Source organism: Pieris brassicae, chromosome 2 (genome assembly GCF_905147105.1).
Source record: "Pieris brassicae chromosome 2, ilPieBrab1.1, whole genome shotgun sequence".
NCBI classification, from domain to species: Eukaryota; Metazoa; Arthropoda; class Insecta; order Lepidoptera; family Pieridae; genus Pieris; species Pieris brassicae.
Genome location: NC_059666.1, coordinates 4,255,032 through 4,274,103, shown reverse-complemented (window position 1 = coordinate 4,274,103; position 19,072 = coordinate 4,255,032). Strand labels below are relative to the sequence as shown.

Genomic DNA, 19,072 nt, shown 5'->3' with positions numbered 1-19,072 from the left:
AATAAGACCACACGTAACTTACTAAAGAAACTTAATAATAAAGAACACATTGCTTTTGTTTATTATTATTATTAAAGTATGATACTTTACCATAAATAATAATAATATTAAAAAAAATCATAAATTACTTAATTAACCGACAATTAATTTTAATAGTATTTTAAAAGAAATTCATCCGTCAGAAATTTACATGGTATTCCCATTCACAAAACTATCGTCGTTTGCTGAAATAGCGATTCAGTGTGGATGTACAACAGCGTATAATATTTAAAAGGCCAGCAACGCACTTGTGAGACTTCTTGCAGTATAAAGTTTATACAGCACTTGTTAAGCTCAGAGTCCAATCTAACTTTACAGGGGCGACATCACAATGTCATAGAAAATTGATTTGCAAGATCGATATCGACAAATAGCAATATTTTATTATTTTTAGATGAAAATCGTAAAACGTGTATTCATATCATTAAGTTAAGATATGATTATGATGTTGCGCAGTGACCTAGGGTATTGTATGGCAGTGCAAGTAATGGTACACTTTCCTTAAGCCACTGATCTTAAGTAAACTTGTGTTTTCTCAACACAACAATAGATAATCTCTCATTTCGTTTTGCTTTCGCCTGTATGAAAGTGTTATTAGTTTAATAATAGTACAAATTTTCCTAATGGGTCTTTGTATCGGTGACACTTGTGATTTAGCCTCCGTAAAGTTAGGTTGGATTTAAAAAAGCTCTCCCTCCAAATCTCTGAGCTTAACACATGTGCTGTAATAAACTAGGTATCATAGGTTAAAATCTTTCCGGGATAATTGTTTCAGATTGGAAATCACTTTAAAGGTGTACGGTGTTTACAGTACGTCTACAAAATATTGTACTTAAAGCTCTAAGTTAGTATTTTATTCACGTACGGAAAACTTTACTCTTACATTGTAACAAAAATGTATACTTATAAAAATCGTGGATAGCAATCGGTCATATGTTAGTCATAGAAATAGTCTTTATATGTTTTCGTTATAAGGCCTTGTTAGGTTTCCCAAAAAAATCAAATTCAAATTAACTTATTCACCTGACTTTTATGATTGACAGTGGTTACATAATTGCATGACAATGACTTGTTCAATCAAGAAAATAACAAAAAAAAGGTGACTATGCAAGTTAAAAAGTAATAAGGTTACGACAGCGAGCTTTTTTTCTCATAAAAAGAAAGCAAGTCATCTAGTTATGTTTAATGTGAGCGTTGTAAATAAACTACTTTTGAAATGAGATTGTGTAAAAGGCGTGTAAATGATTACAATATTTTTTTATGGATACAATCGTGTTGGTAAAATCATAATTTGTCGATAAATAATATTATAATAGTTATAAGTAGTCGATTGTTCTTCTGATTATTTGTCTTTAAATATTTAAAACTATTAGAATCTAAAAAAATTAAGTTGAGGCTTTTATTTGCATACTACACTATACATTCAACAGACGAATTTTATGAGACAAATCTATGAAAGTGAAAGAATTTGTTTGACTGTTCTAATCTCAGGGACTTTTTTTTTATCTTGTGGATATTAAAGAAGGCTAAATAACAAATGCTAGGACCAAAATATCATCATTTGAGCATAGTTAATATGTATCGGTGTTTTCCATTAATTTAACGGTCACGGGTTAATGGAGATGTAAAATTGCATATGATTGCACAGATTATTGTCATTACACTCGTTATAGTCAGATGTTCTGTTCATAAAATTGTGATATTCTTAATAAAATATTGCGATATCTATCTAACTAAGCCATTGAGATAAAGCTGCGTAATCCCCCAATACTAAATTATAACTAAAATACACGCAGACAAAGTTTCAGTAACAGTATATGCATTCGTAGTTATAGTTAATTTCTAATAAGTCATGTTTTTGTCTGAAAAATTTCGGTTCATAGTAAATTGTATTTAAATTTTAAAAACCACTGTGCCACCTGTCATTAAGACAATAAAAGTGTGTTTTTTTACCCTTAACAAGAAAGCGTGGTAATTAGGAAGATGGGTAACCACGGCGGACGCCATTGTCTTTGCTCGCTGAACTATTAGTATTCACATGATAGCCCTGCTGAACTAGATACATTAATGTATACAAAGCCATCCCACTGTGGGGTATACCTACTATCACAATCATGCCAGCAAGGCTGATACAACTTTACTTATATGATAAAACCGAAGATAGTGAAAAGTAATAATGTAGCAATAATGCTAAGATTTATGTGCAAATCATGGAAAAAATGCTACTATAACTATTTTTAAATAATATGTTATACTATTGTTTTGGTTTTGATTAAGTTATAACGCCAGTTAAAATGCAGTTCACACCTCCAATCTAGGACAGTATGAAATGAGAGTTTGTTTTTACGAAGAAAGTGTTACAAATGCAATAAAATTATACATTTATATTGTTAGGCGCTGGTTGGTTATATTTCAAATGTAATGAGGTTCCTTTTTAATATCTTAAATCTCTATATAAAGGTTAAAAATATTTCGCTATTTGCGTGCCTTTAGCCATTGATCTATGTGTTTTAATGGTGGTGATATAGAAGGATATTTCCTTCAGATTATCTTTGAAGTTTTATTTAAAATTTTCTCTGTATATATTTTTTAATTTATTATATAACGACTCCTTGTAAGTAAAAATTTAAAATATTTTTTAAATTTTATATGAGTACGAAAATTGATACATAAAGCAACAATATAGTTATTATTAAAAATTCGCGAAATTAAAACAAATTGTACTATAAAACATCACTTTTGATTTCTTAAATAATCCGTAAAACGACGCTTAAAGACACTATTTTGCATGATAAAGGAGACAGTTTGATCTAAATCGTCTTTAAATAAACCTACTATGTACTAAAAGACACTAAACACATTTTTTTTTAAACAATTCATGAAAGGGTTTGTATTACGTGAAACTATTACCTCACCGCATGAATGAGTGGAGTACGCCGAGCAAACGTACGAATTAAAATAATTTCGTCCGTATACATTAAATTGCCCGCTTTAAGGTTCTGCGTCCGGTTGCACGGAGTGGGGTTGCATGCTTAAAACACTCGCCTGTATACACCGAAGCCACACTTTGTACCAGGCTTTCAGGGTTAAACAAACATGCGGATCGCATTTGCCCTATTTTTACTCGCGTCCGTGCGGGCCATGCCTGCACTGGACAAAGAAGAGCATGGAGCCGTTGGAAACGTCCTTGGTGTTGTAAAACAGTGCTTCGATGGAGACGTCTCGCTGTGCCTTAAGGTGTGATAAGTGATATGTGATTGTGATGTGTTTTAACGCGAACAAAGCCATAAATATAAATAATAAATCCTTATAAATAATATTAATTTGCTCATGCGCTGTTTGTATTACGTAAAAATTCTAAAATTTATATTTAGAGTCCTTTAAATATTGCGTATTTAAATACCATTACAAATAACCATTTAAATAAAATAATAAAAGTTATTAATTATTTTTAAAAAATTGTATTTAATAGAAAAAGTTTTCCTCATTCATAATATATTTTTGCTTGCAGGAGAAAGCTTTGAAGTATGTGGAGACATTATCATCTGCCCGGGAAATGAATCTGGTTGAAGGAATCACCCTGGTTGGAACTGGGTCTCCTAGGTCTGCGAGAGCCTACGAACCTCTAGCAGATGAACCAAAGGCGAGGGAAGCGCAAGTTGAGTCCAGGCTTGTTGATTCTGCGGCTGACTTCTTGGAGAACCATGTTATCGAATTCCGTATGCCATCCTCAGCTGTAGAAGGCATGAAACGCTCACTCGATGAAGGTACGAACTATTAAATTATATTTACTTATAAGTAATTTTTTCTATAGTCAGTTGGGAACCGTGTTTTACTGTTACGTAAAAAAATCACAGATAATGTTTGTCTTACCAATATAACGACCAGTTAATTACTTTAAAATAAATGTATACAAAAATTCAGTACATTTAAGTAGATAAGTTCATATTAAAAATACATACTGCTTTTTAAAGCTTAAATATTCACATCAACCCTTCGACACAATGTCCGAATAGTTATTTTACTCTAATAATAACTTGCTATATATTTGCAGTCATATATAAAATAATATCATGAAATAAGAATAAAAGTTTCTATACTCACTGTAATTTTACGGAGCGCGGAACAAACTGGTCAAGTTCAAAGTAATTGTATGCCATTTTACACTATATCAATGGATTAATTTTGTTCACTCATTTTTTAATTAAGACATACAATGGTTATTTGTTGAATTAACTTGTTAATTATTAATTAAATCTATTAACGAAGCTACCATAAAATTGTATTAAAACACATTCAAACAGACGTAAATTAGAAAAAAAAAACTATTCCTAATCAATTGGCTGCGAAAGGGAGATTCTACAGGGAAAAGAAATTTCTAAATCGTTTATAAAGGCATGATATAAATCATTAAACTATTTCATTTCTTAATTATTCCGATAATATTTCGGACGTCCGCGAATCACATCAAAAACAACTTTTACTTTTAATGTGAGAGTTGTTTTTCGATTAATAATATTACCTGATCGATCACCTTTCACTCACCGTCTAATAATAATTTTATGTTAAAACATATGTTATTACAAATAATAATATTAATTATTTTCACGTAGCACAAGCTCGTAATATTCAAGCATAAATGTTCAATACGAATTATGATATTTGCAAATCAGAAATCCTATACAATTTTATACTTCTTGACTCGAAGGTACTAAGTCGGTAATGTACTAACTTTCATACAATTTGTATCTTGTTAGTACCGTTCCCATTTCCTAACCGGAACCTTTGAACGACTAACATTACATACACAGATTTGCTTTTGACCTACGACAATATATCGCTTATTTAAATTTTTGTACTTTTTGTTAAACTTAATTTTAAATTTAATAATCAGATAACAAAGAAAGAGAAAATGAAATCATCAAATGATCAAACAACTTAATTATGCTTATACATTGATCAATAAATAAGGATATGTTATTTAGATGAAGCCTTATCAATTATAAAAGTAAAGTAAAAAGTTGTATCCTCAGATTCTAAGACAAGTTTCCTTCCGCGAAAGAGAAACTATTTATTAGAAACTTGATTGTACGCTTATGAAAAACTGGGTTGGTCATTTTAATTAATATAAACGCACAAATAAGTAAAATGTCTTGTTTATATATTTTAATACATAAGTCATTAATTAAATTTTAAAATGAAAGCTCCCTTAAGCAAACTTTTAACTATTCGCCACTTGAGAGATTTGTCAAACAATTTTTTAACAACTACTGGTATTAAGCAGTGTAAACCAAGCTTTCATTCAACTTCACAAATAATAATAAAATTTATTGTCATGATTGATATGTCAAAAGATACATAAGAAATTATCAAAAGATCATTTAAATAAAGAATTTAATAAAATATTTTACGATACATAACAAACAAACTTAAAAAATACATCATATCATAAACGGTAAAACATTCAGACACGCTCGTCCTAAATTCCATAAATTTAAATATTTTTATAGCGATCAATATGAAATTCGCAAACAATTAAACGCACATATTGAATACACAATTTTGCGACCTTACGCATACAAAATCATAGCCTAGAAATAACTGGTCGTGGAATTTGGACCCAGTTATTCACTTTCCTTACGGTGGCATCCTACTTAGAAATGTAAATTCGTTGTATTAACTTTTAAGGCAATAACCTTAATTTTGAGATTTTTGCCGTAGTAAAATTATAAAACAAGACATCCTTATATAATAAGCATATCTTTTTTTGGTTGTCCGCATTATCTTGGTTAATCTCTGGTCATTTTTATATAAAGTACTTCAAGTTCCATTATCTAAAAGATATATAAAAACTAATTGATTACATATTTGTTTGAACTAACTTTAATCTTTAGGAACAAACATTTTTTATCAGGAGGGCCTAAATTCTAGAGAAGCAAACTTTTGTACGAAATATAAAGTTACTTGCTTTTTATAATAAGTATCACCATTCACAGATTTAAGCTGAATTTTACATGAAATTGAGTCGAGTGTTAAACTCAAAATCTTTACAATTTCCTAACTCCACTTCATAAACGTTTCAGCTCGTGGCAAAAAGAAGAAGTTGAAGCAGCTCATCCCTCTTCTTGCCATCGCTAAACTCAAGATCTTGGCTCTCATCCCTCTCTTCCTTGGAATAATCGCATTCGCCGCCGCTAAGGCCGTCCTCCTTGCCAAGATTGCGCTCCTTGTTGCCGGAATCATTGCCCTGAAGAAACTCCTGGCCAGTAAACATCATGAGACCAGCTACGAAGTTGTAGCTCATCCACATCATGAAGAACACTACCCAAGCAGTGGCCATGGATGGGGCAGAACAATCGATGAAGCTCAAGACTTAGCGTATTCGGGCCATATCAAATCTGATTAAGTTCGACAAGGACCTATACTCGATCCTCATTTATTTTTAAAGTACGCAGAAGGAAATTACGACGTTAACGAGCGAAATGACTTATTTATTTCTAGGTTTAAGGTTATTTAACTATTTATTGTTAAGCTCTTTGTAAGGGCGTGGCGAAGTTCGCTACAGTTGTTTCGTTTTCAATAATATGTTCTGAATTTGTATGATCCCCTGTTATACTATATTAGTATATTTTTATACTCATACGGTATCCGTATTTGTGTATTTGTTTTTAACAAATATTGATACTTACTTTATCTTATTTCTATAGCTATTTTGTGATCTAGTCCTTTAAGCCCTTAGATAGTCCTAATATTATCATGTATATATTATATTATACGTGTTCATAGATATTTTAGAACTCTATTTATATGTTGTAAATATTGTATATACTTATGTGTATTTAAAGTTTTACCTCCAATCGTCCGAATTTATATTGTATATCATACTATGTAAATACGATATCATTTTATTATTCTATGTACGTATATATGCTCATTCTTTATTATTTATAATCTGTATTTTATGTAAACATTTTATATATTTATACGTTCACCTTTTCTCTCAATTTAAACATACAACCTCTCAAACGCCAAAGGAGAAGTTAATATATTACTATAATATTTCATGTACAAAAAGTAATATTTATACATGTCTACTATATATTGTTAACATGACAAATTCGTACAAATAAAGAACTGAAGTTAATTTTTGTTATTTTTCTCACATTTTCATCATTTTTTTTGGATTGTTACTTTGCTGCTATTTGTATAAAAATATTCCAATGGATTTTTAAATTGCAAAGGAACAAAAATTTATCCCTTTTAAAGCTCTTTATAATATTGCTTTTTAAACAATATTTGCATACTAGCTAAACTAAACGTGTAAGTTAAGGTAAGAATTAGATTTCTTCCTCAAATCTAAAGGGCGGATCCTCGCCCATTCTAACCACTGAGATTAGTGTAACATAGTTAAAGTACAAAGCACAGTTATCTAGACTTATTTGATGTATGACAATATTATTTTAATACTAACGATAGGTGTCAATTAAAAATATTATTGCGACTCCGTTCGTCATACACATTTATAAATTCAACTAGACATAACTCACCTAACTGTGTCCCCTTTTTTTTCAGAGGAAAGAAAAAGTGTAAACCCCTTTTTTTGATGTCTATAAAGCTAGCAAACCCGTTAAAATTACTACGATTCTAAAATCTACTAAGTACGGCACTGATTTGTTTGTTTACTGAATCGTTTTCGATAATGAAACAGAATCGAACCTTACGTTTATGTTTCACATACCAAAAATTACTACGGAAGAAGTTTATAGTAAACAGCTTTATTCTCAGTTTTGTTCAAATCAACTATGAAGTTAACTCACAAATTACTAACTCCGATTATATATTGAAGGCTATAAATAGTAACTGACTACTGTAATACTTCTGTCCCTACAGCCACCAACGGGCAAAGGTGGTTGTATACACTTGTATGGTTGTAGCCGAGCGCGACGAGCCATGCTTATTTTCGTCAGCTAATCGCAAAAACTTGGCGAGCGCTTAATATTTTATAATTACATTAAACGCTTAGTTCTATATAACGGATTTTGTATGGCCACGGTGACCACGCACGCTGTAAAGCACGCGAAACGTCGGGAGAAATTTAAAATTATGTAAAATTATTATAAGTTTATAATAATACATAGCATGAATCCGGTAAAAAGTGTTTTCTTTAAATGTGTAAAAGCTATGTTAACAAAAGACAATACTATGTATATTCTTTGTTAAAGCAACTAATTTATTGTTTTCGAGTATTAACTTCAGTGAACTGTAACTCAAATTACATACGCTTTTACGGAGGCGTGATTCGAGATAGTATTGATTTTAAATCGTACCCTGAATGCCACTATATTTAATATTTATATCCGATCAAGATTTTCTTTTATTTCTCGATTCGAGGTTGATGCAGCCTCTTTCTTATTTAATTAAACCATCTTTATATCGATATTCTGTGGCTTTTGTTGTAAATAAATTTATCTATTTGTAAAAACCACAATTATGTTTTAACAACAATATTACAGAAACATCTTAGAAATTCTAGATGAAATAAATAAATGAATAAATCATTAAGATTTCTTTCTGATTAATAATATTAAAGTTACAAAATACATTGAAGAATATTTGGAGTAGGTACAGAATACACACTAAACAACTCCTGAGACATGAATTATTAATAAATGTTTGAGTGTTTGTTAGGATAAACTAGCTTTGTTTTTAATACATGCATTCATACTAAAAAGCTATTTGATAAATATACGTATATACAACTCCGAGGATAAGTCTCGTTGAACATTAATGACTAAATTATTATTCTAAGTCCATATATCAATTGATTGCACCTGTCATCTTATTTAAAAAATGGAATATTTTGAAAGTATATATTTAAAGACGTAGTCATAAACAACAAATATCTTATCTGTAACTATTACACCACTTACACCTTACATTACAACTTTCTTTGTTTGGGAGTCACGTTTGAATGTAAGGTGACCATGACTACACATTATATAAAAAAACACCTTATTATTATTTTTATTTAGTTTCCCCAAAATCAGTTTTATTCCAGATTTAAAAGCAAAGACAAATAGAGACAAAAAATAGCCGCATAGTAGTGATAAACAGATGTTTTTGTTCTTTATTCTATGACGGATTTAGATTTCGCGTCTGATAGTCACAGTCAAACATATTTTCTTAATAAATATGATCGTTTATTCAAGTTTGGAAAGCTGTTTTGAAATATAGATAAAAAGTTGTGCTATATTGCGTAGCTTCGATACCCCAGGGTGTTAATATGACTCCCCCTAAATCCTCCGTTGTCTTTTAGATTCACTAAACTAAAATTCATTCCATGTAGGTATTTATTTTATGAACTAACTTAATTCAAAGTTCCATGATTTATGTTTTTGACAGTGACGAACTTCCATACAAACTTTCATCCCCAAAAAAGTCTAATTTTAAAGGTTTACTCTATATATATTCAGTTCGCTTTAGGTGTAACAGTATAAGAGATACAGTGTTACTTTTACAATCAGAGAGAGAGAGAGAAAATCTATTTTAATATGCATTTATCGCGCTTCTAAACAGAACTGCTATGGTTACATTAATAGAAACCACAGTGGTTTTCTAATTTAAAAAAAGTATTATAAAATTATAAGAGCTGTGGATCACTGATAAAATTTGAATAACACTGATAAAAATAAAGGTTAGCATACAATGCTTCCATAATCCATCCCAACCATAAAAAAACCTAATTTGGACGAAAATCATTTATTAACGAATTCAATAAAATTATTTTTAAAATATCAATTTACATAATGTGGTGACACCCTACTATAAACGGAATCGTGCGCGGGCGCGCTGTGGGTGCATCAACAATGCGCTCATTTGTACGACCTCGTACAATAACCTGAAAATATTAACACGTAGAGATTCGTAATAACGAAAGTAGCGAACGTTGCTAGAATTTTTTCAAAAGTCACAGTTTGATATTTGAAAACTGGCTTAAGTTTATAAATCCTATTTCCCGAACTAACTATTAAACATTAGAATTTTAATATGAATTAAAAGCAAAATATATTATATCTTTTCCTATTTTTTATTATTGTATTTACAAATTGACTTGCACTCATTTAACGAATGAACTCTTTGTTCCAGGTGAATAATAATTTTAATCCAGACACTACTGTGTGATGACCCAATTAGGTAATTATTTAAAAAGGGATTTTTTAGTTATTAACTAATGCGTAAAGATCATCGAAGCAATTATTTAAATTTGTAACAGATTTTAGCGACTATATTCGCGAAATATATTTCAAACGTTATTTTTGCGTTAAATTTAATTAATAAAAGACAAATACACAGTATTAACAATATTCTTAACCTACATAGTAATAATAATGATATAATCGGATAAATAAAAAACTAAAACAAATTTAAAAAGTTTAGTCCCGAGTGCCAGCCCTGTGTGTACCCATAATGCTAGCAGGACTTCCTCACTGTATTGTGATACTTATTCGTTGAGCGAGAAAAGCACCAGCTCTGGGGTCAATTGTACTACCTACCAGGTGCAACTTAAATATTTAATTAAATAAGTTATTACTACATTTAATTATATAAGAGAAGAAGTATAAAAACAAATACTTCAAAATACAGGTTATACATATATAAAGAAGAATTTCTTTGACGTAAATTATTATTTTTATTAGTTACAAATATAGTGTAATTTGTTGCTAAACCGAAGCAGATTCAATGGTTTTTAAATTAAAAAAGCATTTGCAATCAAAGAGATCAGACTTTTTAATTACAACTAACCACTGCACTGAAGACACCTAATTAAGTGATACGTGAAGCTTTTTAAGGAAGTCAGGTTTCACCGTTACGTACATCATTATAGAGATTTCCCTACGTTTAGACATTCAGCGTGTGCCCAGAGGCGATCCTCTAAACATCTTGAATCACATTCAATTCTAACCCTTTCGCTATACGAAACAGGGGATATTTTACTGTCAATAATACTCTTTGAATATGACAATGAGCTCTCTCCGAGTCATTGTTTGAAGTGTCAATAGATGACCACAGATGGAATTTAGCTTAGCGTGAAATTACGATAACTTTACATTCGTGTAAGACTACTTATTACTTGACTAAATAGAAATATTGTTTTACATCTACAGATGCTAGATATTAAAATTTAAGAAATACAGATATATTGACCTACTTAAAATTTAACTATTTGCTATTGAGGAAGACTTATACCTACTTTCGAATAAATTTAGTTAAGCTGCGGGACATAAAGCCTCAAAAAGATTAATATTTTTCTTCCTATAACGTGCCGATCGTGCACAATATTTTTTTTGCTCGTTCGTATGAGCAGGTGTTCGAAAACACGGTTCCCTAATTATTCCTCCAAACTTGAAAAAAAAACACCTAACAACGACATCGACAAAATAAGTAGGCTGCGACCGTGCGACATAAAAATTTAACACCAGTCAATCTGTCCAAATTCGATTTCCAAATAATCAATCTGCATTCTATTAATAATATGACAATTTGTATTCTATGGAAATAATTTAACAGTTTATAGTCTTATCACTGGAGCGAAAGTACTTGGGCACATCTTGAATAGAAACAGCGAAATCATGCTTTTAAGTTTAACTTTTATTTTTACTATTGCTTAATATGAATTGCTTGATTTTTGATCTACATTTTCTGGATTAAGAAGTGAATTTTGATTAAAGTCAAGGTTCCAAATAAAGTATCGCGTGACGTAATTTCTCAAACTTATAGGCTTTGACACTTGTCGTCATTTTATACATTATGGTATAGTATGTATAGTGTAATAAGTTTTTTTTTTATATTTTGATAACTGCAAATTAAAATAAAATTTATTTGACGACATACGCTGTTAATAAATACTTAAAACTTATTTATTTTTAATCGAAAATCGTAAATTATTTGAATATCATTATTTATTTGACTAATTGTGAAAGTATTTTTTTAGTCATAAGTCCTTTAACTTTTACTTAATCGTTGTAGTTGCGTCGGAGTTCCATCATTCCCCAAGGGATACCAAGACAAAGAGTTGGCACCAATAAATTGACCCGTGTCACAGACCCATTTAAGACCCAGACCAGTGCATTTGTAGATATTATCATACCCATTATTGTGTTAATAATTTCGTAACAAACCAAAAAATCAATGGCGCTACAACCTTTTTAGGTCCGGGTCTCAGATTTCAGTATCTGTTTCATGATCATTTGTTAATCTAATAGGTAAGTAGGTGATCAGCCTTCTGTGCCTGACGCACGCAAGCCGGTTTCCTCACGATGTTTTCCTTCACCTTTCGAGCGAATGTTTAATGTGCACATGGAAAGAAAATCCATTGGTGCATAGCCGATATCGAACCTACGACCTCGGGGAAGAGAGTCGCTAAAGCCACTAGGCCAACACTGCTCTTGTAACCAACGAAAGGGGTTTTTAAACCCCTCTAAGTAGACATTGCATTAGTTCGACATCACCAAATTGAGCTTTCAAGAAAATTTGAAAGACTAGGAATCTCGTTTTGGAAGTCGGTTAAATAACATCGTAACACATCCATTAACATTCACAACCTATTTTAAATACTATTTTATTTATCGTAAAATAATTAGCATGCCGATGTGAATATCCGCTCATTGAGTGATGGCGATTCAAACCGGAAATAGAATTGTTTCGCAACACTTTTTATTTAATTTAGGCCTATGTGTGAAATTATCATGAGTATTTGTGTTCAGAAGTCCGGTATACGTAACCTTGATTGACATCTTTTAACTTTTAGATGTAATTTTAGATATAGCTTTGTATTATTAAAATGTAGTAAATCAGTAATTGTAAACGTAACGCTTGTAACGTTTGTTATATTTTTGAAAAATCGGCATTATTATTACATAATAATCTGAAACACACAAGCAGGGAAGCAGTTTCCTTTCAAGATCTTTTTACCTCCATAATAATAATTCATGTAGGATTTTTATTTATTTATTAATTAATGAAAATTAATTAAAAGGACAGTAATATCATGGCAAACACTGTTGGGGTACTTGGGTCTATTAATTAGTTTATTATATTGCTAATAGGCTATATTTAGAATATATTTTTATATAGAAAGAAAACAATTTTTTAATCGAATTAAAGCTATTTGTATTATATATATTTAAAATTATGTAAAAAAATAATTATAAGTTTAAACCTTAATCCGGTTAAAAAATTGTTTAGAATAGACAATACTATATATTTATTTATATACATATATAATAAAAAAGATGTTTAGTTAACGCATTTCATTTTAGAACAGCACATCCTCTAGCTTAAACTGTGGTAACTAACATTAGTCCATAAGAAGTTTCCATTGACACAACCATGTGATTGACAAGACAATATTTTATAACAGATTAATTAGACACATTTAGGTGTATTAAGTCTAGTTCTCACGTATATACTGTTATTTAAAGTTAATTACCAAGCAGAACTCTTTGCAGAACCCTAAAAAGAGAATCCATCATAATTTTAACGAATTTTGTTGTAATTAAAATCTAATTACCGTAAATTTACTGTCGTAACTTTTGAGAAAAGCTTATTACGTAAAATTGCAAAATGTTTCATATTTTTATATAAAGATTAACTTGGATTTCATCGAATATTTACTGGAACGCCGGAACACATTTTGCTGTAGGATACTCTGTTAAAAGTCCTATTACCTATTACCTTTTCAATTAGCTTCGCATAGGACTGATCTGAAACAAGTAAATTTTGCCTAAAATCTATCGGAAGGTACACACCAGGTGCGTAAATATTTCCAATATACAACATGCAAAAATAAATAAAATCTTGGGAATTAAAAATAATGTGACTTGATTACCACTGTCAAATAATGTTAAATTAAAAATATGTTTTTTAGATAAAAAAGTGAAAGAACACCGATTTACTTTTATTAATGAGAACTGTAAATTATTAATTCCACTTATTAAACATGTAAGTAATTTGTAATCTTCTTAAACGTTAAAGCATTTTCCTCAAACTTTAACAATCTTTTTTTATAATTAGCCTTTGATTAACTGACATTGTTTTGAACAAGAGATCTGTTCACACGTCCATTGTTAAAGAAAGAGTTTTTAATAATTACTAATTACTTTACACTATTTTTCACGTTTTAACGAAAGTAGAAACAAAAGAAAATTGATATTTCTATAAATATTTGATGGTGTATTGTTTTATGAACTTTTTCTTTTCATTGTGAATCTACTCGTAACATTACTTTATATTTATTAATTTAAAACCACGCAAGTGATATTATAAATAAAGAATAAATATATTCGTTATAAAAAAATGTGTATGTAAATGTGAGCATTTATATACTATATAATGAATAATTACGTAGAAGAGATTTACAATCCTCGATTCATATATATCATACGATTTCCTAATATTTTTATTTGTTACCTACCATTATGTATTTAAAAATCTATTAAGATTTGATAATTTTTTTCAAAATAAAACTAATAAGGGACTTATCGATAAATTGCACATAGAACTCTGATGGTAAAGGTACCATCTTGGATAACTCTAACAAATCTCCGAATCCATAAAGAACCGCAATGAATTAAATACATCACTTCAGAGGTTATCAATAGAAGTGATCAAACCAAATCAATAATAGTTCAAGTACAACGTACAACAAACACACTATATTTCAAATAATTTCTATGCGTACCATAAAAAAGAAATCTCACCTAACTTCACACATCATTAAAACTTACGCTCACATCTTAATACCTAGTTAACTTAAGCATAATTTCGTCACATGCCTTGACTTATGAAGATAAAAGGAGGGGGAGTTGTAATAAAACTGTATGTGTTCCTTGAGTCTTTGACAATTGTTCATACGCTTGTAAAATGAAAGCATTCGTCTTTCTATGCGTTGTGGCGGCGGCGGCCGCGATGCCGACAAAAGAAGATGGGGTCATGGAGAAGTTTGTCTCAACGCTGCGAGACTGTGTGGATACGGATACCATGCTGTGTTTAAAGGTGTGCAGTGAAGTGATGTGAAGTGTTTTGAAAACGTGCCAAATTTTTAAATTAGGTCGTCTTCAAAAAGTTTGAATGTCCTATCATTCTGGATATGGAATTTCTTTTTTCAAATCTATTCAACGTTGCTTTGTGTTATAGATAACCGGGATGGTTTTTTTAAAGTTTGGCACGTTTTTATACTAATTGTTGTTTAATGTTCCTTCGGTAAGGTTTTTGTGGGGTACAAGGAATTAAGAATAATAAGGTTTTGACAAATTTAATAAAAAGCCTTAGAGATTATAAAGGTCATAAAATTTCATATTCATTAGGTAAAAGTCGTAATAGTTTGGAGTTTGACCTACTAGCAGACTTCTTAGGCTTCTGTTAAAGCACTTTAAATATTTGTTCGTGTCAATAATTAAATTTCACTGAATCTTCTTTTATATTATGAATAATAGTTACGAAAAACGTTGAATTCATTAGGTTTGTGTGAACACTGAAACTTATGGATTAACTTATATTTTGATTTAAAAAAGCTTCAACTATGTACTTGCATTAATTTTTAAGATTAAGAATCTTCATTTCTAATTAATGAATACTCTTTTAATTATTATAATTAACCACCTACTTGTAGCTAGGTAGAAACAAAAATAAATTATTAATATTAATTATATTTTGATCTACATTATTGATCTTTTTTCCAGGAAAAAGCCATGAAATTCACGGAAAACTTGGCTGTGGCCAAAGAGCTGAATCTGGTAGATGGTGTCAACTTCGCCAGGACCGGTTCACCAAGGTCAGCCAGGAGCTATGATCCTTTGCCCGATGAGCCAAAAGCCAGAGAGCTTCAGATGGAAGAGAGAATTATGGACAACGTTGTGGACTTCCTGGACAGCCACGTTCTACAGCTGAGAATGCCTAAAGCTTTCACTGAAGATAACTCTATTGAAGAAGAAGGTAAGTTTTTGGTTAATTTAACTAAAGACAGAAAATGTTAATGTACAGCGAAAATTACAGAGCTTATTTTAAATATTAATTTGATTGATTAAATTATCTATTGCAAATTATTATTCGTTAAACGCTTATAAAATATTTATTTTATTACCTAAGAGAATAGTTTTTAACATTAGGTAGAAACTTTTCGTAAGATAAGTAAACCGGATTTGGAGTCCGGCCAATAACTGAACTCGGCTCGATCCAACATAGTCACAGATTTTCTAAAAGAAGCCCTAAATAATTATTTTAGCAAGATATATTTATTATGCCTATAATTGAGAATTCACATACAAAATAATAACTAAAATTAAACATATTCAAAGTGTAAATTATGGATATTTCATGTATGGTACTGGTTATGAGTAGTAACCGTTAGATTCTTTGTCAAAACAATAATTCGTTATGCTATGTCCGATAGTTTGACCTTACGTTTCTATGTTAAGTTTCGCACATTTCTGTTTTGAATGAGCAATATATGTGTGTGTGTTACAATGACGATACAAGCTTACGTACTTAGTGTTTCAAATAGGTTTGCAATCGGAATAGTTATACATTTTAGACCGATCTAGAGGTTAGAATATTACGCCGTATATATTAAAGTTTCAACACACGAGGCTTGAACACCTTCAATGACTGTCACGAGTAGTAACACTACTACGGTCGTGTCGGGAGAGCGTAAATAAAGATTAGGCAACGGTAAATATATTCGCACAAGTTCTTTGAGGTTATTCTATACATTTTAAAATGTTGCGTTGCTGTGATGACTAACTGAAACCAGTTTAATTTTTTTTCTTCTTCACCAGGTCGTGGCAAGAAGAAGAAGAAGTTGAAGAAGCTCCTCCCCATCCTTGCTCTCATTAAACTGAAGTTAACTGCTCTGATCCCTCTCTTCTTGGGTATCATTGCTTTCGCAGTATTCAAGGCTTACCTCCTCGGAAAGGTTGCATTCATTGCTGCTGCCTTCGGAGCCCTGAAGAAACTTCTTGATTCAAAGAATAGCAAGAGCAGTGGCTGGTCAGAACCAGCTCATGAAGAGCATGGCTGGGAAAGCGGTGGTGGTGGCGGCGGATGGGGAAGGTCCCAGGACGCCCAAAACATGGCGTATGGAGGCCACATTAAACAAGCATAAGGCCTATATGAATCGCACCTCAAGACGAATTGTCAATATGACAGTTGATATCGTCAAGTTTCTTCGTACAAGTCGTTAAACGAATTACTGTAACGTGCAGGTATCGAAAAACTTATCTCAGAGGCGCGCTTAATTTGGCAATTAATTTATTATTTAATCAAAGAGGTTATTTATTATCGACCACCGTGTATTGTGATTGTATGTTTGTGTAAATGCTACTGATCGATGTTTTTTTTAATATTATTATGGTTATTGCTTTAATTTAAATCTGTATTATTTAGTCTTTCTGTATGTTTTGTGTAGTTTATAACTATCGACTTCCTTGTATTTTCTTTTTATCATTATATATATATATATATAGCATTACATCTTACTATATATATGTTTTCGTAGTTTATGTAAGTTTATATTTATTAAGCATACAATATTATTTACCAAATATTTTAAGTTACCCAAAGAAATATTGTTCATACTCATTTATTTTATATTTCCACGTATTTATTTGTATAAATCGCAGTATGGTTGAGTGAAACGAGTCATATTTAATATTTAAAATGAATTATTTATGATTACGTTAAGTTAAATTATTATTTTGCGATGGATCCTCGTGAAATTAAATGTGTACAATTTATTCACATTTTTTATTTATAACCTAACCAAATCACAACTAAAACAATTGGAAAAATTTAGCCAATAAAATTTAGCAAAACGTACATTTTGTATTGATTAAAATCAACATTACAAAGAATTTAGTAAAGGTATAATACTGAGAAACAAATACTAATAAGAATTATTTAAATTACAAGATAAGCATAGACAATACAACCGTAGGGTTTATCTCAAGAAGAGCTCACGACTGCAACAAAAGCCTTCAAAAAAACTTGTGGGAACATTGTTAAGAGAAAGTTAGAGATGAAATTGGGATCTTGCGAAAGGTCAAAGTTATTGTATATAATTAAATAATAACGTGCATACAGTATTCTTTTTATGTCCACCAAACGTTCAACACAATAATTGTATATACATTTTAATTTAATTACGCAGAATCATTAGAATGAATAGATTTTATCTAAAACTTTCATAGTTTTCACTTTATTTATAAACGCAACACTTAATTTTATAAAGTATTTATATATATATATATATATATATATAAGTAAATAGGACACCATACGTATATACTTTCGCTGTAATGTAAATTCACGTATGATATAAGCGGATGTTAAAAACTTTCATTTTAAGTAAATTATTTTTTTGTTACGCAATTTTGAAAGCATTTCGGATCTGGTTATATCCTGTATTGATGAATGTGTTTTGCACGTTACTTAAATATTCATCTTTATATTTTTAAACACAAAGCAATACTTGTATATGTAATAACATATGATGAAAATGATGAAGAGATGTTAAAAAGTTAAACATATTTATTGTATTGTAAACGCGTCTTAACGGGTTGCGTTATTAGGAATTGACATGGTTGACATTGTGTGTAGTCAATCATATAAGGCGGGTTCCAGTGAAGATATACTCTATAGAAGCAGATAGGTATACTTTAAGAAACGTGTCGAAGGTTCTAACCCCGGCTGGCTTGTTATGTACGCAATATCCACTCGCTCGTACGCTAAATAAAAACATCGGCGTGTGATAGGCACAGAAGGCTGGTCTAATAGGTGCCGAAGTAGAAAAAGTAAATTATCTTTGTAATAGATACATAAATCAAAAGGCCAGACCTAAAACGTTATAGCACCACTAGTTTTTTTTAATATTCTACAGAACTTTCATATAGATACTATTTTACAAAATACAATGTTGAGTGTTATGACTTATCATTGCTATGACAAAGACACTGCCAGAACTTTTCTAATAATATTA

The 19,072-nt window shown here is 30.5% G+C and overlaps 2 protein-coding genes across 2 annotated transcripts; both read left to right on the top strand.

Moving 5' to 3' along the window:
• Positions 1 to 3,135: 3,135 nt before the first annotated feature.
• On the top strand, positions 3,136 to 6,445 carry LOC123720426. Its single transcript, XM_045677023.1, has 3 exons — positions 3,136 to 3,276; positions 3,551 to 3,806; positions 6,123 to 6,445. Exons 1-3 carry the CDS (start codon positions 3,136 to 3,138, stop codon positions 6,443 to 6,445), a joined length of 720 nt encoding a protein of 239 aa, XP_045532979.1.
• An 8,516-nt stretch (positions 6,446 to 14,961) lies between these two features.
• Positions 14,962 to 17,200, top strand: LOC123720548. Its single transcript, XM_045677208.1, has 3 exons — positions 14,962 to 15,093; positions 15,780 to 16,032; positions 16,875 to 17,200. Exons 1-3 carry the CDS (start codon positions 14,962 to 14,964, stop codon positions 17,198 to 17,200), a joined length of 711 nt encoding a protein of 236 aa, XP_045533164.1.
• Positions 17,201 to 19,072: the final 1,872 nt, after the last annotated feature.

Coding starts and splice junctions, on each gene's coding strand:
- LOC123720426 (XM_045677023.1), top strand. CDS start 3,136: ATGCGGATCGCATTTGCCCTATTTTTACTCGCGTCCGTGCGGGCCATG. Junction 3,277..3,550: donor ACGTCTCGCTGTGCCTTAAG/GTGTGATAAGTG, acceptor TTTTGCTTGCAG/GAGAAAGCTTTGAAGTATGT. Junction 3,807..6,122: donor GAAACGCTCACTCGATGAAG/GTACGAACTATT, acceptor TAAACGTTTCAG/CTCGTGGCAAAAAGAAGAAG.
- LOC123720548 (XM_045677208.1), top strand. CDS start 14,962: ATGAAAGCATTCGTCTTTCTATGCGTTGTGGCGGCGGCGGCCGCGATG. Junction 15,094..15,779: donor ATACCATGCTGTGTTTAAAG/GTGTGCAGTGAA, acceptor TCTTTTTTCCAG/GAAAAAGCCATGAAATTCAC. Junction 16,033..16,874: donor TAACTCTATTGAAGAAGAAG/GTAAGTTTTTGG, acceptor CTTCTTCACCAG/GTCGTGGCAAGAAGAAGAAG.